The sequence below is a fragment of the Salvelinus fontinalis genome, unplaced genomic scaffold (assembly GCF_029448725.1).
Source record: "Salvelinus fontinalis isolate EN_2023a unplaced genomic scaffold, ASM2944872v1 scaffold_0828, whole genome shotgun sequence".
NCBI classification, from domain to species: Eukaryota; Metazoa; Chordata; class Actinopteri; order Salmoniformes; family Salmonidae; genus Salvelinus; species Salvelinus fontinalis.
In genome coordinates this window covers 53,997-80,059 of record NW_026601037.1, presented here as the reverse complement: position 1 = coordinate 80,059, position 26,063 = coordinate 53,997, and the positions used below count along the sequence as shown (strand labels likewise).

Here is a 26,063-nt window from a genome sequence, read left to right as displayed (position 1 = left end):
AAACAACATGATCTATAAAGATGGCGTTGGGAAATAATTGAGCTACTACTATAAAGATTTTATACAGTAGTTACATACTTTGTAAAAGGCAGAAGGCTTTCAATGTTGATCTGTCATACTTCCAGACACAGGCAGGCCTGTTTTTAATTGGCACTGTACGTTTTCCTTTCACTACACTTTCTGAATAGTAAAACTGATTTTATCACTGACTACATCCCCATTCACGTCTATGTTTGGATGGAATTGTATGAGATGGTGTGTTTTTGTTTGGACGGTTATCTGACCTTACAGAAAGAAAGACACTAGTGTTATTTTCTATTTTCCCATGATCCTCTGTTCTCCCCACTGTGTCTGCTCAGCTGCACCCACACAGTGAATTACAGAGCCTGGCTGCTGAAAAGAAACCAGGGCCTTTTTTAAATGTATTTTATTCCAAACTCTTCTCTGAGACAAGAAGCCATCTGCCTCTTGGGGGAAAAAGACCATAACCGTCACACACACGCTCTCTCTCTCTCTCTCAATACGTACTGTATACTCCCTCCCTCCTCCTCTCCCCATTTCTTTTTCTGTGTCATACATTTTTTCATCCACCTGTTCCTCTTCCTCCAAATCCCTTACTCTTCTCTCTGCCCCATCTAGTTTAGATCCTCCTCCTGGTCTTTGATAGGATGTCTTTCTCGGTGACAAACAGCTTCTCCTGTCCTGACTGTTACCCGTTCAGCCATTTTAAATCAAATGTATTAGATACATGCTTTGTAAACAACAGGTGTAGACAAACAGTGAAATACTTCCAGACTCTAACCAAAAATGCAGAGAGAAATTAAAGATAAATAATATTAAAGTAATAATAAATACACAATGAGTAACGATAACTTAGCTATATACACAAGGGACCAGTACTGAGTCGATGTGCAGGGGTACAAGCAACATTTTTTATATTTGTTTATTTCACCTTTATTTAACCAGGTAGGCTAGTTGAACAAGTTCTCATTTGCAACTGCGACCTGGCCAAGATAAAGCAAAGCAGTTCGACACATACAACAACACAGAGTTACACATGGAATAAACAAACATACAGTAGAAAAACTCTATGTGCAAATGAGGTAGGATAAGGGAGGTAAGGCAATAAATAGGCCATGGTGGCGAAGTAATTACAATATAGCAATTAAACACTGGAATGGTAGATGTGCAGAAGTTGAATGTGCAAGTAGAGATACTGGGGTGCAAAGGAGCAAGATAAAAAAAAAAAAAAATACAGTATGGGGATGAGGTAGCTGGATGGGCTATTTATAGATGGGCTATGTACAGGTGCTGTGAGCTGCTCTGACAGCCTTTTCAGTGCGGATGGTACCTGTAATCCATGACTTCTGGTTGGGATATGTACGTACGGGCACTGTTGGGACAACGGCGTTGGTACACTTATTAATGAAGCCGGTGACTGATGAATCCCATAACATTCCAGTCTATGCTAGTGAAACAGTCCTGTAGCTTAACAACCACTTCATCGGACCACTTCCTTATTGAGCACGTCATTCCTGTTTTTGCTTGTAAGCAGGAATCATGAGGATAGGGTTATGGTTAGGGAGAGCTTTGTATGTGTTTCTGTGTGGAGTAAATGTTTTGTCTCATCTAGTTGCACAGTTGACATGCTGGTAGAAATGAGAATTACTTCTGTAGCTACAGTGTAGCTACAGTGTAACCAATGTGAAATGGCTAGCTAGTTAGTGGTGGTGTGTGCTAATAGCGTTTCAATCGGTGATGTCACTTGCTCTGAGACCTTGAAGTAGTTGTTTACCTTGCAAAGGCTTTTGTGGCGCGATGGGTAACGATGCTTCGAGAGTGGCTGTTGTTGTGTGCAGAGGGCCCCTGGTTCGAGTTCAGGTAGGGGCGAGGAGAGGGACGGAAGCTATACTGTTACAACAGCACAACATGGTCCTCAGTCTACGTTACTGAAGTTTGGACGGTGTACAGGAGGCCCAAAGCCATATTTTTAAAATGGCTTCTATGTCTATTACAACCTTTTAAAGCTGCCTATCCTCTCATTTCAGCTGAAGGGCTTTTATCTCTGAGCTGAGTGAGCTTCAAGCATATATTTTCTCTCTCCGTTCCCTTCCTCTCGTTCCCTTGCTCAACTTTTCTACCCTTCCAGCTCTTCATCATTCCATCACAGCTACAAAATCCTCTGTTCTAGTTTAATTCTGACATTCCCTCATTCTTTCTCTTCACAGACTAACTGCATTGCTGTCCCTAATTTCAACATTTCATGTCAGCAACCCTGAATGTCCACTAGTTTGAGTTGTCTACTTCCCATTTGATTGTATTGTTAGAGCTGATGAGGCCCTCCTGGTGTTTTAGAAGGAGTGGATGTTTAGAAGGAGAGTCACTCAATCTGTTGTAGTGCTGTAGATTTGGCAACAGCACCCCATTGAGTCAGGACATGGCCACCATGAACTCTGCCTGGGACCTGACAGGGATTTGGCCACCATGGGATTACACCTTGAGTGGGGATTATGGCCATAATCCCTGCCAATCCCAATGGATGCCCATGGTCGGGTGCTGTTCTGCTGGGGGTTTAAGAGCAGAGCAGAGTGATTGGTGGGAGCAGGCTGGAGTCATAGCGTCTGGCTGCAGTCTGGCTGCAGTCTAGGCAGGGAGAGGAAGACCACCAGTGGATTGTGAGGCATGAAGGTCGAGATGTAGTTGACTAATCTGTTTCTATTGGACTGGAAGGAATCTAGGAGCATGTCGTGGCTCTTCTGGGCCAGAAGGATAGTGCCAGGACTCCTGTTGTGTGGAGGGGACTTGGTTATGTAACTGTTGTTGGTGGGGGGGTTTGTTACTGTGGGCTACTGGCAGTTCAGTTCAGTATTATCTCTAGTTCAGTGTGAGTGTCTTTAGAGAGTTTGACTGCAGCCATTGATCCTGCTTTAGATTGCTGCTGAGCTGTACTGACAGCTCCCCCTCACCCCACACACACTCACTCTAACCCCACACACCCACCTAGCCCCTCCCCACCAACCAAGGGACTCTCCTCCTAGCCCCTCCCCACCAACCAAGGGACCCTCCCCCCGGACTTGTCTCTCTTCTATTGGGTGTGTGTGAATGAGAGCCATTGTGTGAGGCACACTCCTGCCCTGGGGCCGCCCACTGCTGCTGGCTGCTCTCTGCTTCTTTCTCCTGGAACTGGAGCTGGAGCTCAGATCAGATGCAGAGCCGCCCCCATCCTGACTGTCAGTCTGTACCATCCTGGATCCCAGCAGGAAGAGGAGTAGGAGGAACAGAGGGAGGAGGGGAGTGGAGCACAGCGGCCGTGTCCTCCTCGTTGGGCAGGTGCCGCCGGCGTCTGTTACCCAGCACTGGGCGCCAAGTCCTCCAGCACACACCACACGGCTCACCAGAGGAGACAGAGGCTCTGTGGGAGCCCGGACTAGGACAGGGGGACACAGTCAGACACACGGCAGCGGCCATGGAAGTGGAGGAAGGGAGCCGGGGTCCGGGAGGAGGGATAGGGCCAGGAGATGTAACGGTCCACAAGACCAAGAGAGGGGAGCGGAAGAGGCAGGAGCTACTGGCCTTAGCCCTGAGGGTCAAGTTAGGGAGCAGGAGAACGTTACTCTGGAAGCCTCTAAAACTGTTGGCTTCCTGTCCACAGATCACCACTTCTCCTCTGGTACGGCACAGCACCCTGAAAGACTGCCCCTCCGAGAAGCAGAGCTCCTATGACAAGATCCACAACTTCAAGGTGAGATGGTTTGTTTGATTGAACCTTTTTAAAGGAGGATGTGGTGAGGGAGGGAGGGAGGGAGAGTCGACTGCTTTAGGACCTCTGTAGGAGGTCTGCCTCTCTGTAGATTCTCTGTTCAAACCTCTTACCTCAGGAAATTATTCCATTCCTACAGGCAGCTCTGCTTGTCCATGCAGGGCCTGGGAGATTAAGTTCTGTCAGGTTGATCTGAAACTTAAAAGCGACGTTCCTCAAAGTGACAAAGTAACCGATTTCAATGACTCTTTATCTGCCTGGTGAGCTGCCTACCTGTCACCTGACTGGCTACCGTTAGGTACCATTATAACACAGAGACTGATGTTATTCATCATCATGTGCTTTCATGATGAAAGCTGTCTTGTGGGCACGTGCAGCTGTCAGCCATATGTTTAAATCTATCGACTGTGCTTAATGGATATGGCGTATGTTTTAACCCATTAACGGCTGTGAACATTGATTGTCTGAGATTTTTGAGCACTTTAACCTCTTTGTTTCATCTTGATTTTCAAAAACAGAAATACAGTTGATATATTGAATACAACAAATGATTTTCGTGTGTGAGACCAACACAAACTTGGCAGTAAACCTAACCAGTATTTTTGACCTCTCAACTTCCCTATCAAATCTAAACAGTTCAAACAGAAACAACAATGACAAATGGTTTGATGAAGAAAGCAGAAACCTAAGAAAGAAATTGAGAAACCTATCCAACCAAAAACATAGAGACCCAGAAAACATCCGCCTACGCCTTCACTATGGTGAAGACAATACAGAAATAATACAGAAATACCCCACGGAAAAAGAAGGATCAGCACGTCAGAAATCAGCTCAATGTAATTGAAGAATCCATAGACTATTAGAAAACCCTAAACAAACAACAACACAGAGTTATCTATCCAAAATGAAAATGTATGAGTAAACCACTTCTCCAATCTTTTTGGCCCTATAACAAAGAACAAACAGCAGAAACATGATCAGATACACATTTTAGAATCAACTATATAAGACTACCAGAACCCACTAGATGATCCAATTACATTGAATGAACTACAGGACAAAATACAAACCCTCCAACCCAAAAAGGCCTGTGGTCTTGGTGTCCACAATGAAATGATAAAATATACAGACAACAAATTCCAATTGGTTATACTTAAACTCCTTAATATCATCCTTAGCTCTGGCATCTTCCCCAATATTTGGAATCAAGGACTGATCACCCCAATCCACAGAAGTGGAGACAAATAATAACTACTGTGGGATAAGCGTCAACAGCAACCTTTTGGAAAATCCTCTGCATTATCATTAACAGCAGACTCATACATTTTCTCGTGAAAACAATGTACTGAGCAAATGTCAAATTGGCTTTTTACCAAATTACCATAAAACAGACCATGTATTCACCCTGCACACCCTAACAAACAAACAAACAAAACAAAACAGGCAAAGTCTTCTCATGCTTTGTTGATTTCAAAAAAGCTTTTGACTCAGTTTGGGATTAGGTTCTGCTATACAAATTGATGGAAATTGGTGTTGGGGGAAAAACATATGACATTATAAAATCCATGTACACGGTTCAAATTGGCAAAACACACACACTTCTTTCCACAGGGCTGGGGGTGAGACAGGGATGCATCTCAAGCCCCACCCTCTTCAACATATATATCAATGAATTGGCGAGGGCTCTAGAGCAGTCTGCAGCACCCGGCCTCACCCTACTAGAATCTGAAGTCAAATGTCTACTGTTTGCTGATGATCTGGTGCTTCTGTCACCAACCAAGGAGGGCCTACAGCAGCACCTAGATCTTCTGCACAGATTCTTTCAGACCTAGGCCCTGACAGTAAATCTCAGTAAGACTAAAATAATGACCTCCCGGGTGGCGCAGTGGTCTAAGGCACTGCATCGCAGTGCTAGCTGTGCCACCAGAGATTCTGGGTTTGAGCCCAGCCTCTGTCGCAGCCGGCCGCAACCGGGAGGCCCATGGGGCGGCGCACAATTGGCCCAGCGTCGTCCGGGTTAGGGGAGGGTTTAGCCGGCAAGGATATCCTTGTCTCATCGCGCACTAGCGACTCCTGTGGCGGGCCGGGTGCAGTGCACGCTGACCAGGTCGCTAGGTGTACGGTGTTTCCTCCAACACATTGGTGCAGCTGGCTTCCGGGTTGGATGTGCATTGTGTCAAGAAGCAGTGCGGCTTGGTTGGGTTGTGTTTCGGGGGACGCATGGCTCTCGACCTTCGCCGAGTTCGTACGGGAGTTGCAGCGATGAGACAAGACTGTAACTACTACCAATTGGATACCACTAAATTGTTTACAGAGCCCCAGGACAGCAACACAATTAGACCCAACCAAATCATAAGAAAACAAAAATATACTTTTTTGATACATTGGAAAGAATTAACAAAAACAACAGAGCAAACTAGAATGTTACTTGGCCCGAAACAGAGAATACACAGTGGCAGAATACCTGACCACAGTAACTGACCCAAAATGTAGAAAATCTTTGACTATGTACAGAGGGGATATAGCCTTGCTATTGAGAAAGGCCGCCGTAGGCAGACCTGGATCTCAAGAGAAGACAGGCTATGTGCACACTGCCCACAAAATGAGGTGGAAACTGAGCTACACTTCCTAACCTCCTGCCCAGTGTATGACCATATTAGAGAGACATATTTCCCTCAGATTACACAAACCCGCAAAGAATTTGAAAACAAATCCTATTTTGATAAACTCCCATATCTACTGGGTGATATAACAGTGTGCCATCACAACAGCAGTATGTGTGACCTGTTGCCACAAGAAAAGGACAACCAGTGAAGAACAATCACCATTGTAAATACAACCCATATTTCTGTTAATTTATTTTCCCTTTTGTACTTGACATTTTTGCACATAATATGACATTTGCAATGTCTTTTATTATTTTGGGACTTTTGTGAGTGTAATGTTTACTGTTAATTTGTATTGTTTATTTCACTTGTTTATTATTTGGTTCTCTTGCTTTGACAATGTTAACATATGTTTCCCATGCCAATAAAGCCCTTACATTGAATTGAGAGAGAGAAAGCGATCTCTCCTCATGGGCACCTGAATACATTCCTGCCATTGTGTCTCAGGTTTCAGTGAGCCTGCAGGGTAGAATGGCCTCCTAACCTCCAGCTCTCCAGCCTAGTGTCTGGTCCCATTTGAGAATGGAACAGCAAACCACCCGGCTGCTCAGCACCTGTCAAGAGCCCTTATCTGTACTGTTCTATCAATCTAACGTAACCTAATAACTCTTTAGTGAAGTGGTCGGTGCAGACTTGTGTGTGTGTGAACATGTTTGCATGTATCCAGCAGCCCTGGCAGGAACAGATGCCAGACACTTTGTAAATCCTTTTAATCTGACTTGTATACACAGTCCCTCATTGGGCTTGGGGTCCCTCCCTCCCTTCCACTGTAGACTGGGCTTGGGGTCCCTCCATCCCTTCCACTGTAGACTGGGCTTGGGGTCCCTCCATCCCTTCCACTGTAGACTGGGCTTGGGGTCCATCCCTCCCTTCCACTGTAGACTGGGCTTGGGGTCCCTCCATCCCTTCCACTGTAGACTGGACCTGGGGTCCATCCCTCCCTTCCACTGTAGACTGGACCTGGGGTCCATCCCTCCCTTCCACTGTAGATTGGGCCTGGGGTCCATCCCTCCCTTCCACTGTAGACTGGGCCTGGGGTCCATCCCTCCCTTCCACTGTAGACTGGGCCTGGGGTCCCTCCCTCCCTCCCTTCCACTGTAGACTGGGCTTGGGGTCCCTCCCTCCATCCCTTCCACTGTAGACTGGGCCTGGGGTCCCTCCCTCCCTCCCTTCCACTGTAGACTGGGCCTGGGGTCCCTCCCTCCCTCCCTTCCACTGTAGACTGGGCTTGGGGTTCCTCCCTCCATCCCTTCCACTGTAGACTGGGCCTGGGGTCCATCCCTCCCTTCCACTGTAGACTGGGCTTGGGGTCCATCCCTCCCGTCCACTGTAGACTGGGCTTGGGGTCCCTCCCTCCCTTCCACTGTAGACTGGGCTTGGGGTCCCTCCATCCCTTCCACTGTAGACTGGGCTTGGGGTCCCTCCATCCCTTCCACTGTAGACTGGGCTTGGGGTGCCTCCCTCCATCCCTTCCACTGTAGACTGGGCTTGGGGTCCCTCCCTCCCTCCCTTCCACTGTAGACTGGGCTTGGGGTCCCTCCCTCCATCCCTTCCACTGTAGACTGGGCCTGGGGTCCCTCCCTCCCTCCCTTCCACTGTAGACTGGGCTTGGGGTCCCTCCCTCCCTCCCTTCCACTGTAGACTGGGCCTGGGGTCCCTCCCTCCCTCCCTTCCACTGTAGACTGGGCTTGGGGTCCCTCCCTCCCTCCCTTCCACTGTAGACTGGGCCTGGGGTCCCTCCATCCCTTCCACTGTAGACTGGGCTTGGGGTCCCTCCCTCCCTCCCTTCCACTGTAGACTGGGCCTGGGGTCCCTCCATCCCTTCCACTGTAGACTGGGCTTGGGGTCCCTCCCTCCCTCCCTTCCACTGTAGACTGGGCTTGGGGTCCCTCCCTCCCTCCCTTCCACTGTAGACTGGGCCTGGGGTCCCTCCCTCCCTCCCTTCCACTGTAGACTGGGCTTGGGGTCCCTCCCTCCCTCCCTTCCACTGTAGACTGGGCCTGGGGTCCCTCCATCCCTTCCACTGTAGACTGGGCTTGGGGTCCCTCCCTCCCTTCCACTGTAGACTGGGCTTGGGGTCCCTCCATCCCTTCCACTGTAGACTGGGCTTGGGGTCCCTCCCTCCCTTCCACTGTAGACTGCGATTGGGGTCCCTCCATCCCTTCCACTGTAGACTGGGCTTGGGGTCCCTCCCTCCCTTCCACTGTAGACTGGGCTTGGGGTCCCTCCCTCCCTTCCACTGTAGACTGGGCTTGGGGTCCCTCCCTCCCTTCCACTGTAGACTGGGCTTGGGGTCCCTCCCTCCCTTCCACTGTAGACTGGGCTTGGGGTCCCTCCATCCCTTCCACTGTAGACTGGGCTTGGGGTCCCTCCATCCCTTCCACTGTAGACTGGGACCAGAGACCAGGGCTGAGTTCCAAATGGCACCATATTCCCTAGATAAAGGACTAGTTTCACCAGGGCAAAGTAGGTAACTATATAGGGTGCCATTTGGGACCCAGACAAGTATTCTCTGCCTTACTGAAGAGACATTCCTCTGTCATTACTAAGCACAGTGTGAAGAGCTGTGGTACATCCAGGTAAACAAGTATCCCTCTATTTTGCCATAGTGTAATATTTTCTTCCCAAGCCAGAGCACCCTATAGGACAGTAAGCCACGTCCGAGCCAGAGCAGCCCATAGGACAGTAAGCCACGTCTGAGCCAGAGCAGCCCATAGGACAGTAAGCCACGTCTGAGCCAGAGCAGCCCATAGGACAGTAGGCCACGTCTGAGCCAGAGCAGCCCATAGGACAGTAGGCCACGTCTGAGCCAGAGCAGCTCATAGGACAGTAAGCCATGTCTGACCCCAAGCCAGAGCAGCCCATAGGACAGTAAGCCACGTCCGAGCCAGAGCAGCCCATAGGACAGTAGGCCACGTCCGAGCCAGAGCAGCCCATAGGACAGTAGGCCACGTCCGAGCCAGAGCAGCCCATAGGACAGTAGGCCACGTCCGAGCCAGAGCAGCCCATAGGACAGTAGGCCACGTCCGAGCCAGAGCAGCCCATAGGACAGTAGGCCACGTCCGAGCCAGAGCAGCCCAAACGTCTGACCTGACCTGGGTCCTACTCACCTACAGTAAACGTCTGACCTGCCCTGGGTCCTACTCACCTCCAGAAATACAATGAATGAAAGAATTCACAGATCTTGTCTGTTTGCGTATATGTGTGTGTGATTTAGAGTTATGTTTGTTTAGTGGTGTGTGTGTGTGATTTAGAGTTATAATGTTTGTTCAGTGAGAGCGAGAAGGTGTGGCGTGTCTTCCAGACTCTAATCTATTGCTGTGTTTTCTCACCCTTCCATAGGTTCATACTTTCCGAGGGCCTCACTGGTGCGAGTATTGTGCCAACTTCATGTGGGGCCTCATAGCCCAAGGGGTCCACTGCTCAGGTAACCTCCTCTTCCATTCAGACATCCCAACACTACTCACTGCTGACCTAGCTACCATCACTGACCTTTCATGGGTACTTCATCACATTAGAGCACCGTCCCAAATATCACCCTATTACCTATGTAGTCCACGTGTGTAGGGCTCATAGGGTTCTGAGCTAGAGTTTTACAGGGAATTGGATGCAATTTGGGATGAAAGCCTAAAGAAAATAACTCCAATCCCTGATCAGACCCTTGGGGTCCTGTTAACATCCCTGATCAGACCCCTGGGGTCCTGTTAACATCCCTGATCAGACCCTTGGAGTCCTGTTAACATCCCTGATCAGACCCTTGGAGTCCTGTTAACATCCCTGATCAGACCCTTGGAGTCCTGTTAACATCCCTGATCAGACCCTTGGAGTCCTGTTCACATCCCTGATCAGACCCCTGGGGTCCTGTTAACATCCCTGATCAGACCCCTGGAGTCCTGTTAACATCCCTGATCAGACCCCTGGGGTCCTGTTAACAACCCTGATCAGACCCTTGGGGTCCTGTTAACATCCCTGATCAGACCCTTGGGGTCCTGTTAACATCCCTGATCAGACCCTTGGGGTCCTGTTAACATCCCTGATCAGACCCCTGGGGTCCTGTTAACATCCCTGATCAGACCCCTGGAGTCCTGTTAACATTCCTGATCAGACCCCTGGGGTCCTGTTAACATCCCTGATCAGACCCCTGGAGTCCTGTTAATCCATTTCTGCCCAGAGGGATGTTAAGTCAACATGTTCAATAAATCATCCATGTAACCAGGTGTTGTCTCATTTTATCCCCCGTGTTTACCACAAATAAACAATATGACTTCCAAGTTTTGATTTATTTCAAGAATTCACGTTTGATCAAATATCAATCAAATTGGACAACTGATCGGACGTCTCTGTCCGGTTGGGTTTCATGTCATGTGACTAATGTCATGTGACTAATTGTAACACATGAGATATCAAACTTGAAATGCCTAATAATGTATTTATTTTTAAATGCTATGACAATAAATAGGGTATTACAATATTATGTTCAAGCCTGGATCATGTCATGGAATGTAGAGTCCAGGAAATGTGGTCTGTTCCATGTAAATCAATGGTTGGATGAGGCCTGTGAAATGTAGTAATTTAGCATTCCTCAGTGACACCTGGGACAAACCAGTTCCCCCGGCGACTATGGCTGTCAACTATTTATAAACAAGACAGACGCTCACAGAGAGCGTAGAAGGTGCATCAACGGGACACACCCAGTCAAGCAAGGACATCCAAATACTGTATCCACAAAACTGCAACAAGGCTGGCTGTGCTGTCAAATCTAATTTTATTGGTCACATACACATGGTTAGCAGATGTTATTGCGAGTGTAGCGAAATGCTTGTGCTTCTAGTTCCGACAGTGCAGTAATATCTAACAAGTAATCTAACAATTCCACAACAACTACCTAATACACACAAATCTAAGTAAAAAAAGTGAATAAGAATATATACATATAAATATATGGATGAGCAATGACAGAGCGGCATGGGCAAGATGCAATAGATGGTATAAAATACAGTATATACATATGAGATGAGTAATGCAAGATATGTAAACATTATTAAAGTGGCATTCTTAAAGTGACTAGTGATCCATTTATTAAAGTGGCCAATGATTGAGTCTGTATGTAGGCAGCAGCATCTGTGTTAGTGGCTGTTTTAGGTCTGATGGCCTTGAGATAGATGTTTTTCAGTCTCTCGGTCCCAGCTTCAATGCACCTGTACTGACCTCGCCTTCTGGATGGTAGCGGGGTGAACAGGCAGCGGCTCGGGTAGTTGTTGTCCTTGATTATCTTTTTGGGCTTCCTGTGACATCAGGTGCTGTAGGTGTCCTGGAGGGCAGGTAGTTTGCCCCCGGTGATGCGTTGTGCAGACCGCATCACCCTCTGGAGAGCCTTGCGGTTGAGGGCGGTGCAGTTGCTGTACCAGGCGGTGATACACCCCGACAGGATGCTCTCAATTGTGCATCTGTAAAAGTTTGTGAGGGTTTTAGGTGACAAGCCACATTTCTTCAGCCTCTTGAGGTTGAAGAGGCGCTGTTGCGCCTTCTTCACCACACTGTCTGTGTGGATGGACCATTTCAGTTTGTCTGTGATGTGTACACCGAGCAACGTAACGTTCCACCTTCTCCACTGCTGTCCCATTGATGTGGATAGGGGGGTACTCCCTCTGCTGTTTCCTGAAGTTCACGATCATCTCCTTTGTTTTGTTGATGTTGAGTGAGAGGTTGTTTTACTGACACCACACTATGAGTGCCCTCACTTCCTCCCTATGGGGGGTCTCGTCATCGTTGGTGATCAAGCCTACTATTGTTGTGTGGTCTGCAAACTTGATGATTGAGTTGGAGGTGTGCATGGCCATGCAGTCATGGGTGAACAGGGAGTACAGGAGGGGGCTGAGCACGCACGCAAGGTGGAGGTTATATGATCCTTGACTAGTCTCTCAAAGCACTTCATGATGACAGAAGTGAGTGCTACGGGGCGATAGTCATTTAGTTCAGTTACCTTTTGTCTTCTTGAGTACTGGAACAATGGTGGCCATCATGAAACATGTGGGGACAGGAGACTGGGATAGGGAGAGATGGAATATGTCCGTTAACATGCCAGCTGGTCTGCGCATGCTCTGAGGACGCGGCTAGGGATGCCGTCTGGGCCGGCAGACTTGCGAGGGTTAACACGTTTAAATGCCTTACTCCCATCGGCCACAGAGAAGGAGATCCCACAGTCCTTGGTAGCAGGCCGTGTCTGTGGCACTGTATTATCCTCAAAGCAGGCAAAGAAGGTGTTTTTGTTTTTCCTTTTGTAGTCCGTGGTTGTTTGTAGACCCTACCACATATATGTCGTGTCTTAGCCGTTGAATTGTGACTCCACTTTGTCTCTAATACTGACATTTTGCTCGTTTGATTACCTTGCGGAGGGAATAACTACACTGTTTGTATTTGGCCATATTCCCAGTCAGTTTTCCATGGTTAAATGTGGTGATTTGCACTTTCAGTTTGGTGCGAATGCCACCATCTATCCACAGTTTCTGGTTAGGGTAGGTTTTAATAGTCACAGTAGGTACAACATCTCCTACACACTTTCTTATAAACTCACTCACCGAATCAGCGTATACGTCGATATTACTCTCTGAGGCTACCCGGAACATGTCCCAGTCTGCGAGATCAAAACAATCCCGTCTGGCCGTGCCGTCTGGTCTGGCCGTCTGGTCTGGCCGTCTGATCGTGCCGTCTGGTCTGGCCGTGCTGTCTGATCGTGCCGTCTGGTCTGGCCGTGCCGTCTGATCGTGCCGTCTGGTCTGGCCGTGCCGTCTGATCGTCTGGTCTGGCCGTGCCGTGCCGTCTGATCGGGCCGTCTGGTCTGGCCGTGCCGTCTGATCGTGCCGTCTGGTCTGGCCGTGCCGTGCCGTCATGCTTTGTAATGGAGATCTTTTTTAAGGAGTGGTTTTAACCCGTTTCAGTGCTTCAGTACATTGGGAAAATATCACAATACTGTTCATATCATTCCAATTGTGAAGTTAAATCGAGTGAAAAGGGACACATGTACTGTAGCTGTCCTTAGAGCTTCCTGCCAGATAAAATGATGTAATATTTAGGGTTGCAAAGCTACCGGTAAGTTACCATATTGTCCATGAGTTTCTAGTAGATAGACCATATGGTTGAAGAGAAAACGGCATAATAATGCAAAAAGCATTTAATCAACAATGACATTATTTTTTATGAACCGTGACACTCTAACTTTTGTCACAACTGCCACCAGTTTGGGACCAATTTTCTTTCTTTACTATTTTCTACACTGTAGAATAATAGTGAAGACATCAAAACGATGAAATAACACATATGGAATCATGTAGTAACCAAAAAAGTGCTAAACAAATCAGAAGTTATTTGAGGTTCTTCAAAGTAGGCACCCTTTGCCTTAATGGCAGCTTTGCACACACTTGGCATTCTTTCAACCAGCTTCATGAGGTAGTCACCTGGAATGCATTTCAATTAACAGGTGTGAATTTCTTTCCTTCTGAATGCATTTGAGCCAATCTGCTGTGTTGTGACAAGGTAGGGGTGGTATACAGAAGAGATCCCTATTTGGTAAAAGACCAAGTCCATATTATGGGAAGAACAGCTCAAATAAGCAGAGAAAAGACAGTCCATAATTAATTTTAGACATGAAGGTCAGTCAATCAGGAACATTTTAAGAACTTTGAAAGTTTCTTCAAGTGCAGTCACAAAAATCATCAAGCACTATGATGAAACTGGCTCTCATGAGGACCGCCACAGGAAAGGAAGACCCAGAGTTACCTCTGCTGCAGAGGATAAGTTCATTAGAGTTAACTGCACCTCAGATTGCAGCCCAAATAAATGCTTCACAGAGTTAAAGTTACAGAAACATCTCAACATCAACTGTTCAGAAGAGGCTGCGTGAATCAGGCTGAATTGCTGCAAATAATCCACTACTAAAGGACACCAATAAGATGAAGAGACTTGTTTGGGCCAAGAAACACAAGCAATGGACATTAGACCGGTGGAAATCTGTCCTTTGGTCTGACGTGTCCAAATTTGAGATTTTGTCTTTGTGAGATGCAGAGTAGGTGAATGGATGATCTCCGCGTGTGTGGTTCCCACAGTGAAGCATGGAGGAGGAGGTGTGATGGTGTGGGGTGTTTTGCTGGTGACACTGATTTATTTAGAATTCAAAGCACACTTAACCAGCATGGCTACCACAGCATTCTGCAGCGATACTCCATCTCATCTGGTTTGCGCTTAGTGGAACTATCATTTGTTTTTCAACAGGACAATGACCCAAAACACACCTACAGGCGGTGTAAGGGCTATTTGACCAAGAAGGAGAGTGATGGACTGGTGCATCAGATGACCTGGCCTCCACAATCACCCGACCTCAACCCAATTGAAATGGTTTGGAATGAGTTGGACCGCAGAGTGAAGGAAACAAGTGCTCAGCACATGTGGAAACTCCTTCAAGACTGTTGGAAAAGCATACCTCATGAAGCTGTTTGAGAGAATGCCAAGAGTGTTCAAAGCTGTCATCAAGGCAAAGGGTGGCAACTTTGAAGAATCTCAAATAAAATACAAAATATATTTTGATTTATTTAACACTTTTTTGGTTACTACATGGTTCCATATGTATTATTTCATAGTTTGATGTCTTCACTATTATTCTACAATGTAGAAAATAGTAAAAATATAAACCCTGTAATGAGTACAATGGGTGTGTCCAGACTTTTGACTGGTACTGTATGTCACACTGACACCCTAATATGGTACCAATGGTATTTACTAAGTTGCTGGTTTATATTTAGGGTCATGTTTTACAGTGTTGTCATTGTTTGCTTATTTTATATATTTTTACAGGTAATAAGGCCACACAGAGGGCCAGAGATAATTACAGATACCTGTGATAATCTGAAATACCCAAAAAGCGCCACTAGATGTCTTGTGATAACTTAATGATTCCACTGATCAATAATGTTGTATCCTAGTGAACTTGTTGAAATGTTTGTTGGCTGAATAACAGATCAGACTGTATTTTTTTATTTGACGAGGCAAGCCAGTTTAGAACAATTTCTTATTTACAATGACTGCCTATTGGGGAACAGTGGATTAACTGCCTTGTTCAGGGGCAGAACGACACGTTTTTACCTTGTCGGCTCAAGGATTCGTTCCAGCAACCTATCGGTTACTGGCCCAACGCTCTAACCACTAGGCTACCTGCTGGTTACTGGCCCAACGCTCTAACCACTAGGCTACCTGCTGGTTACTGGCCCAACGCTCTAACCACTAGGCTACCTGCTAGTTACTGGCCCAACGCTCTAACCACTAGGCTAACTGCTGGTTACTGGCCCAACGCTCTAACCACTAGACTACCTGCTGGTTACTGGCCCAACGCTCTAACCACTAGGCTACCTGCTGGTTACTGGCCCAACGCTCTAACCACTAGACTACCTGCTGGTTACTGGCCCAACGCTCTAACCACTAGGCTACCTGCTGGTTACTGGCCCAACGCTCTAAACACTAGGCTACCTGCCGCCCTATACTTCACTGGTGCAGTGAAGTATAGGGTTCATACACACAATAGAAATACATTACAGACATTTACAACTTAGCAAGACTATAGCACAATTGAGGCTAGTTGACAAGTAGGTTTGGAAAGTCCCTGAACTCTCTGCGATAGACACAGGGTTCTATTATGGCCTGGACACAATCCTGACATGGATGTGTTTTAGAGGAGGACTAACGTGGCTGTTTTTCTCTGTAGACAGATGGTTTGTTGTTCAGTTATTAGCCATGCTTATAAGCCCCAGGCAAACAGTGGTGTCATCAGACAGCCCTGTGCCCTATGGCAATCAGAAGACTTCTTTAGTACTTCCAGTTGTATCTGAAGCAGTCCTTCTCTAACACTCAGAGATACACAACCTGATGACTGGCTTTCTATCCTCGTTGTCTCTCTTCCTCCCTGTCCCCATCTCTCTCTGTTCTCTCTCTCTTCCTCCCTGTCCCCATCTCTCTCTGTTCTCTCTCTCTCTTCCTCCCTATCCCCATCTCGCTCTGTTCTCTCTCTCTTCCTCCCTGTCCCCATCTCGCTCTGTTCTCTCTCTCTCTCTTCCTCCCTGTCCCCATCTCTCTCTGTTCTCTCTCTCTTCCTCCCTGTCCCCATCTCTCTCTGTTCTCTCTCTCTCTCTCTTCCTCCCTGTCCCCATCTCTCTCTGTTCTCTCTCTCTCTCTTCCTCCCTATCCCCATCTCGCTCTGTTCTCTCTCTCTTCCTCCCTGTCCCCATCTCGCTCTGTTCTCTCTCTCTTCCTCCCTGTCCCCATCTCTCTCTGTTCTCTCTCTCTTCCTCCCTGTCCCCATCTCTCTCTGTTCTCTCTCTCTTCCTCCCTGTCCCCATCTCTCTCTGTTCTCTCTCTTTTCCTCCCTGTCCCCATCTCTCTCTGTTCTCTCTCTCTTCCTCCCTGTCCCCATCTCTCTCTGTTCTCTCTCTCTCTTCCTCCCTGTCCCCATCTCTCTCTGTTCTCTCTCTCTCTCTTCCTCCCTGTCCCCATCTCTCTCTGTTCTCTCTCTCTCTCTTCCTCCCTGTCCCCATCTCTCTCTGTTCTCTCTCTCTTCCTTCTTATCTGGCATGCTTAGACTGTCCTCTTCCTCCCTATCCAATCTCCTTGTCTGTCTATCTCTCTTTATCCATCTTTATCTGTTTGTGTGACAGTCTCCCTCTGTTTTTCTCTGTTTTTAATCTGTCTGAGAATAAGGAACCCCAGTCAGCGGACCAGCAATAATGCTGGGTATTTCTTGGTAGTAAAAACGCCACGATCAGTGGTGAATGATTTAGCTGGATGTTCTTATTGAGTCAGGGAGACTCCCAAGTACAGTATGTTAACAGGCAGAGAAACCTCAACCTAGGTTACATTCCTGTGGCATCTCCCAGAGAGGCAGCTTGTTCTCTTCGTCACGGTGTGTGTGCAGGCCAGACCGGGACAGTGATGCCACACAGAGAGGTAGTGCTCTGCTCTCTCACCCCCATCTGTCCAAGACCCTCTGCATGACTAAAACCACAACACTGCCAAACAGCCAAGACAAGACACGCCCCTGGGGACAGATACGCTGTGACGTGGCCCACCATGGCATATTGAAGCAGCCTGGTCTTACCGTAGCTGGCTGGGCTTTCTCTCTGAGATTGGGGTTAATCAATGTACTACTTGTTATCTCTAACCCTTCTGTAATGTGTTACAGTGTTACATGTTGTTTTAGAAGAAGTCGACCATAATCATGTCAGATTATAAGATTTGAATATATCCTTTCTGTATGGGTATGTATTTAACACTGACTACCTCTCTGACCTGTGGTTTCCAGACTGTGGGCTGAACGTACACAAGCAGTGTTCCAAGCTGGTGCCCAGCGACTGTCAGCCAGACCTGCGCAGGATTAAGAAGGTGTTCAGCTGTGACCTCACTACCCTGGTCAAGGCCCACAACACCACACGGCCCATGGTGGTGGACATGTGTATCAAGGAGATAGAACTACGAGGTACCGTTTAGCAGCCATTCAGTTTAGAATGTTTCTGTGACATTTAAGCCAGGTGCACCCTGCATGTTGTTCGCTAAACTGAAAGAATATTCCAATTTCAAGGTGAAACTGGATGTCTGTGATTTGGTCTCGTGTGGCTCAGTTGGTAGAGAATGGCGCTAGCAACGCCAGGGTTGTGGGTTCGATTCCCATGGGGACCAGTACTTTAATGTATGCACTCACAACTGTGAATTGCTCTGGATAAAAGCGTCTGCTAAATGACTAAAATGTATTGGCTCTCTTGGACCAGGGCTTAGGAGGCTCCTAAAGTAAGCGCTGTGTAAACCAGTCTTTTAAATTAGCATCAAATTCAATCAATCAAATGTATTTATAAATCAATTTTTACATCAGCAGATGTCACAAAGAGCTTAGACAGAAACCCAGCCTTAAACCCCAAACAGCAATGCAGATGTAGAAGCACAGTGGCTAGGAAATAGTCCCTAAAAAGGCAGGAACCTAGGAAGTAACCTAGAGAGGAACCAGGCTCTGAGAGGTGGCCAGTCCTCTTTAGGCTGTTCCAGGTGGACATTGCTACATTTAGTGAAAGAAAATTGTCCATTTGAACTGTGTTGAACTACTCTCAAAAGGGTTATTTCAACTGGATGTGTTATTTCTAAAATATATGTAATACACTTAATCAAAATATGTAATTTCCCCAAAGTACTGTAATCTGCCTCAAGGCTCCATTGGTTGAAATAAAGGCCACCCTTGTTGAATAATTTTGTTGATCCAAAGAGCTTGTTGAGTTTATTTAGTAGAGACTGCATGGGGGTGAAAGAGGGTACAGGGAGTAGAGATAACCGACTCTCTGTGTTGCTGCTTGCAGGTCTGCAGTCTGAGGGCCTCTACAGAGTGTCTGGCTTCTCAGAGCACATTGAGGACGTGAGGCTCGCCTTTGACCGAGGTTTGTGTTAACTTAATTTCCTTTGCCTCAGTGCTTAGGTCTGGTTTAAGGTTATGAGACATGAAAGTCCATAGGTTCAAATGAAAAGCACAGGATAGCTGTATCAGACTGCCGGATGTCGTTATGTGAGGTGTAAAGGGCATATTTGTTGCATTGTGGTAATTGTAGTGAATATACTGCAGTCTGGTCGGTACGTAATGTGTCTGGTCATCTCTGCAGATGGCGAGAAGGCAGACATCAGTGCCAATGTGTACAACGACATCAACATCATCGCTGGAGCTCTGAAGCTCTATCTGAGAGACCTGCCCATTCCAGTCATCACATTCCACGTGTACTCCAGATTCATACAAGCTGCAAGTACGTACTCCCGTATTTATTCCCACAATTAGCTCAATGCACCTTGGGTCTCCAGCGCAATGACTGATGGCGTACTGAGCTAAAGGCTAGGCACTAGCTTGGGGAGCTAAGAAAAATCTTCAGGTCTTAGGCACGGTTATTTATCAGGTGAACGTAACTAACATTAGTACTTCCTCCTGGTAGAAATTCCCAACCCAGACACCAGACTGGAGGCTATCCACGAGGGGCTGCTGCAGCTCCCGCCAGCCCACTACGAGACCCTACGCTACCTGATGATGCATCTCAAGAAGTGATGAAACACACACACACACACACACACACACACACACTGCATCTGATCTTCATGGGGTTGAATCAGTGATGTAGTCTTACAAATACACATATGTTGTTTCTCACCTTTCTGACTGATATAATAATCATCTTTCTCACAGGGTCACCATGTTTGAAAAGGACAATTTCATGAATTCTGAGAACCTGGGGATTGTGTTTGGTCCGACGTTAATGCAGCCGCCTGAACAGAACGCCCTGGCCACTCTGAACGACATGAGGCATCAGAAACTCATCATACAGCTCCTGATAGAGCATGAAGATGTCTTGTTTTGAAGGACTGGAGCCCTGTCTGTTGCTGGGCAGGTAGGGCTGGAGCCCTGTCTGTTGCTGGGCAGGTAGGGCTGGAGCCCTGTCTGTTGCTGGGCAGGTAGGGCTGGAGCCCTGTCTGTTGCTGGGCAGGTAGGGCTGGAGCCCTGTCTGTTGCTGGGCAGGTAGGGCTGGAGCCCTGTCTGTTGCTGGGCAGGAAGGGCTGGAGCCCTGTCTGTTGCTGGGCAGGAAGGGCTGGAGCCCTGTCTGTTGCTGGGCAGGAAGGGCTGGAGCCCTGTCTGTTGCTGGGCAGGAATAGGATGTTTGATTTACTCCATACCAGAGGAATCTCAGGCCATCATGTCTGTCATCATATGAAGTGGCAAAATTCCTAAATGTTTCTATTGTGGTCAGATTTGCGCTTCCATTGCTTCTCTCCCATAAGCATGACTGTATCAGTTGAAGTTGAGTCTGTGGTACGTCAGTCAGACATCATGTCTTGTTACAGTAAGGTCAAAGGTTGTCACATTCTGCCATATTCTCCTTAAGAGGAACAAGGTATTGGATACGTCCCAAATGGCACCCTATTTTCATTACTTCTGAACCGGCCCCATAGGGCTCTGGTTCACAGTAGTGTGCACTATATAGTGAGTAGGGTGCCATTTTAGAAAAAGCCATTGATTCCAGCATTTCCACACACCTTTCATGGCGTCAAGTAGCCTAGCGGTTAGTGTTGGGCCAGTAAACGAAGGTCGCTGGTTTGAATACCCGAGCCGACAAGGTTAAAAATAAGTCAATGTGCCTTTGAGCAAGGCACTTAACCCTAATTTGCTCCAGGGTCGCTGTACTACCATGGCTGACCCTGTAAAACAACACATTTCACTGCCCCTTTCCGGTGTCTGTGACAATAAAAACACGTTTTCATAAATCTAGCATCATCACACTAACACATTCTTCCTGGTTGATGTCTGTCTGTATAGTGATTGTCTGCTCAAGTGTGTTCGTTGTGTGCTTATTGGTTAATGAGTCTCATGACTCAGAGACTATTGACTCAGTAACTGTGTGATCCTGTAGGGTGAGATATGGATGGATGGTCTATGTATGAAGCACTGTGCAGATCAATTTATTTTGTGAAGATTTTTTTTTGCAAAAGTTTTCAGCATCATGTGCTTTTTATCCCCTGAAGCTGATAGGTTGTCAAGGATCTGCGATATGTTCCATTGTCAAAATACATCAAAACCCTAAAGGAATTGGTAAACAGAGCAGGTTAAACTTATAGGGAAATGCTTAGAAACATATTTTGAGTGGCACTGTTGAAGTTCCATCTGCAACTGTTTGCTGGTACTAGAAAAATAGGCTGAGTTATAGTATATGGTTTGGGTGAAATGTGTCTGAGCCTAAATGTTTACAGAACTTTTGAATCAAACTTCCCATTCTTTTAAATTGACACATGGAATGGGTAAATTAATGAATATAATATATATATTAATATTCATACTTACCATGGGGAATACCATGGGGTAATATATATACATATACACACACTGAACAAAAATTTAAATGCAGCATACAACAATTTCAACAGAATTTACTGAGTTACAGTGCAAATAAGGAAATAAATGAATTAGGCCCTTATCTATGGATTTCATATGACTGGGCAGGGGCGCAACCATGGGTAGGCCTGGGAGGACATAGGCCCACCCACTTGGGAGCCAGGCCCAGCCAATCAGAATTCGTTTTTTCCCCCACAAAAGGGCTTTATTACAGACAGAAAGACTCCTCAGTTCCATCAGCTGTCCGGGTGGCTGGTCTCAGACGATTCCGCAGGTAAAGACGCCGGATGTGGAGGTCCTGGGCTGGCATGGTTACACGTGGTTGTGAGGCCGGTTGGACATACTGCCAAATTCTTTAAAATTATGCCGGCTTATGGTACATTCAATTCTCTGGTGGACATTCCTGCAGTCAGCTTGCCAATTGCACGCTCCCTCAAAACTTGAGACATCTGTGGCATTGTGTTGTGACAAAACGGCACATTTTAGAGTGAACTTTTATTGTCCCCAGCACAAGGTGCACCCGTGTAATGATCATGCTGTTTAACCAGCTTCTTGATATGCCACAACTGTCTGGTGGATGGATTATCCTGGCAAAGGAAAAATACTCACAGGGATGTAAATACATTTGTGCACAACATTTTAGAGAAATTAGCTTTTTGTGCAAATGGAACATTTCTGGGATCTTTTATTTCAACTCATGAAACATGGGACCAACACTTTACATGTTGCGTTTATATTTTTGTTCAGTAATAGCTACTCGTAGACTGCCAAACATCTAGTCTGGGTAAGGACTAGACCTCATAGTGTTCTGCCACTATTTGACACATACTAAAGTCAGGAAACATGAAGTCTAAATGTTCAGCCTATAAAACTGCCTGGAGCAGCTATAGGTGCTGTGGAACTCACCCACTCAAAACAACGTCATGGCGACAGAGTTTACACATTCTCTGTTTTCCATTATTGATAATAATTGAAATCCTTTCTACGAATCCATTTTATTAAAAGTATTTTTGTGATGGGTGCAATTAAGATTGTAATTTATCAAATGCTGATTTATTAAAAGGATGTAAAATGACATTTTGCTCAATCTTTTATGTGTACGTTTAGGATAGGCTACAATTCAATTGCTCAAAGCAATGTCTGCATCATGGTGCAATGCAATCACAACACACACGTACTCTACCACACCTTCAATAGGACAACGATGGCGCAATAGCGCTGGTGCTGAAGAGAGCAACAATGGTGGACGCCCTGTACCTGAGGGTACACACGGAATGTGTCTCAAATGGCACCCTATTCCCTATATAGTGCACTACGTTTGAACAGGTTCCATAGGACTGTGGTCAACAGTAGTGCACTATGTAGGGAATAGGGTGCGAATTTGGGACTCAGACATGATTAGTCACCCTGTTTCTAAATGTAAGGGTGTGGAGGACTTTGCATGTATTGTTTCTTCTGTGTGTCTAGTTCTCAGATAATGTGTTACTCTGGCTGTCAGGTCAGGTGTTCTTCCTGCAGGCTTCCAGGGAGGTAACTTCTCTCCCAGTTTTACGTGCACCAATCAGGTGTGCATGGGTGGGGTTTTGTTTGTAGGCGATATAGACAGCTGTATTCCGATGCCTGTAACATTTGTTGCCTCTCAGTGACAGGGATTATATCAGAACTCGGTTATTTACAGTCGGGTAAATTCAAGCCTTGATTGGATGTTGTAAATTGAATCTTCCAAGTGGATGCAGCTGGAAAAAACTTGGAATCTACACTGTCTTAGAAGGTCTGTGTGCGGGTCATGTTGTCCTCAGCCGAGGACTGACCTCACGTTGAACCCCCTTGGAGATATTAGAAGAGACACCAGAGGGCTGAAAACATACAGGTGAGTTGGTGGCAGGTGTATGACATATTATCCATCATAGCTGATCACAAATGTATAGCATGTTTACATGACAGCTATATGAACATGATTTCCTATATTTTCTATTATTGACAGAATTTTTATGGTATGATTGATTCTTTTTTCTCAAAACCAGTTTGGCCATATTGACATACAGAACTGTATCTTGCAGGTGAAACGTGATCCTCCAGATATGGCAGCGCCTGTGAGATTCCCTTGGTGGAGAGCATTTGTGACAAGGAAGAGTATTCCAACAACCCAAGAATCTGGTGAGACCCAACCTTCTGAGGAGAAGATGTCTCCCATCTCCTCCAAATCTACACCGGACTCAAAGGGAAACGAAACATTTCCAGATGCAGAAACCTTTGACGATGCAGAGTTTGAGCCAATGTTCAATGAGAAAACTTGTAGACGGAATCTCAAAGTGTCACGTTCTGGACGTTTTAAGGAGAACAGAAGAGTACGGGGGACCATACCTGACAATAACAACTTCAGTGGAAGTGTTGCTGTGACTGCTGTTGCCAAGTAGTCCAGGCTATACCATTACCATTCTACCTGCCAGACTGCAACCTGTTATAGAGCATGGAGCAATGATGATGAAATTTGAATACATTTTGAGGCATTTTTTAAAGATATAACTTTCATAAATGTTCATCAATTGTGCCTATCACCAGGTATACACCTAATTCATAATATGTTTAGGCCAATGAAGGATGGATACGGAATAGTTATGAAGTATCAAATAATTGTAAAGAATGATTTCATAATCATTTTATAGTGAAATCGGGAAGTAGATCCGTCCGGGACACAAACCAGGGTCCGGTAACTGTCAAGCCATAGACCTTAATGCCAAGAGTTCTGGGTTAAGGTTACTATATATATATACCTTCCTTCAGGAGAGTGTCCCCACACTTCTCTATACCAAGTCTCTCTCATGTGTACACGCCTCTCCGATGGCCTCATAGGTACCATCCCACTTCACTAGGTGTGGGTTAAGGTCTCCTACAATATTGATTTTCAAGTATGTTTTTATATTTCATACACACACAGCCTAAAGCACATGGTATCTAATGTTACAAATATATCCAACCAGGGTAAATTACTGATTTTGTCATTTGTTTGAATTGCTTTTTGTGTGTTTTGTTTTCTTGATATGAAGGACATGACGGACGTGAGGTGGTTTGATATGAAGGACAAGAAGTGGTTTGATATGAAGGACAAGAGGTGGTTTGATATGAAGAACAAGAGGTGGTTTGATATGAAGGACAAGAGGTGGTTTGATATGAAGGACAAGAGGTGGTTTGATATGAAGGACAAGAGGTGGTTTGATATGAAGGACAAGAAGTGGTTTGATATGAAGAACAAGAGGTGGTTTGATATGAAGGACAAGAGGTGGTTTGATATGAAGGACAAGAGGTGGTTTGATATGAAGGACTAGAGGTGGTTTGATATGAAGGACTAGAGGTGGTTTGATATGAAGGACTAGAGGTGGTTTGATATGAAGGACTAGAGGTGGTTTGATATGAAGGACAAGAGGTGGTTTGATATGAAGGACAAGAGGTGGTTTGATATGAAGGACAAGAGGTGGTTTGATATGAAGGACAAGAGGTGGTTTGATATGAAGGACAAGAGGTGGTTTGATATGAAGGACAAGAGGTGGTTTGATATGAAGGACAAGAGGTGGTTTGATATGAAGGACAAGAGGTAGTTTGATATGAAGGACAAGAGGTGGTTTGAAATGAAGGACAAGAGGTGGTTTGATATGAAGGACAAGAGGTGGTTTGATATGAAGGACAAGAGGTGGTTTGATATGAAGGACAAGAGGTGGTTTGATATGAAGGACTCACATACAACCAAACGTTATTTAGATCATGCTGGATTAATCTGATTCTGTTCATACTGTCCTAGGCTACCTATGTTCTAGTATGCATTAATGCAGTGGTTCCCAACCATTTTTTGGTTACTGTACCACCAACTGAATTTTGCTCTGCCTGGAGTACCCCTGAAGTAGACATGTGTATTTTACCAGTAGACCTATGATCTCATGAGTCTTCTCAAGTACCCCTGTGGATAGACCAGGTACCCCCAGGGGTCCTAATACCACTGGTTGGGAACCACTGCAGTAATGAACTCTTCCAGTGGATGTGAATGAAGGATATGCCAGCAGGTACATTAGCTAGTGTTGAGGAGATTTTAAGATTAAATTTAGTTGTTTACATCACATAATATTTTAAATGTAAAAAGAACAAAACATCTGCATTTAGTACAGCAATGTACGTACACACACACTCACTCAGGAATTACATATGACGTTAATACACCTTTGTTACATATTTATTGTGGATAATATATTTACTATTTTGTCACGATCTCAAAATCTCTGTTTTGAATGGACTATGCCTACTGGCATCATTGTTTACAGTCTGCTAAAAGTTTACTTCAGAGATGTATATGAAGAAAAAACATCTACAATATTGTAAATAAATGTGTAAATATGTCATTTGGTTTACTTTGTGTTTTATTTTTACTTAACAATAACAGATATGGTGAAGAAAGCTAAATACATCTAAAAGTCTAAATACATCTTAATAAAATGTTATTGGTCGCATATACATATTTAGCAAATGTTATTGCGGGTATAGCGTAATGCTTATGTTCCTAGCTCCAACAGTGCAGTAATACCTAACAATACAAAACACACAAATCTAAAAAGTAAAATAATGTGATTAAGAAATATATACATGTTAGGATGGAAGTCTAGAAGTCTAAAAGTCTAAATACACCTACCTAAAAGTCTAAATACAC

General features: G+C 45.7%; 1 protein-coding gene, 1 long non-coding RNA gene and 1 other non-coding gene across 3 annotated transcripts in view; all 3 read left to right on the top strand.

The window, feature by feature from the left end:
- LOC129847407 (beta-chimaerin-like) overlaps window positions 1-22,445 on the top strand; it is a gene marked incomplete at its 5' end in the record, with an annotated part of 28,218 nt that extends 5,773 nt beyond the window's left edge. Inside the window, 7 exon segments of the mRNA XM_055915195.1 lie at window positions 3,653-3,742; window positions 9,769-9,853; window positions 17,768-17,941; window positions 18,807-18,884; window positions 19,104-19,241; window positions 19,425-19,530; window positions 19,673-22,445. Coding sequence (XP_055771170.1) covers window positions 3,653-3,742; window positions 9,769-9,853; window positions 17,768-17,941; window positions 18,807-18,884; window positions 19,104-19,241; window positions 19,425-19,530; window positions 19,673-19,844 — 843 coding nt within the window.
- trnaa-agc (transfer RNA alanine (anticodon AGC)) lies at window positions 18,067-18,141 on the top strand. The gene has a single exon. It is a non-coding gene; the product is annotated as a tRNA-Ala (tRNA).
- Window positions 22,446-22,677: 232 nt separating the features above from the next.
- On the top strand, window positions 22,678-25,758 carry LOC129847408 (uncharacterized). Its single transcript, XR_008758418.1, has 2 exons — window positions 22,678-23,240; window positions 23,431-25,758. It is a non-coding gene; the product is annotated as an uncharacterized LOC129847408 (long non-coding RNA).
- Window positions 25,759-26,063: the final 305 nt, after the last annotated feature.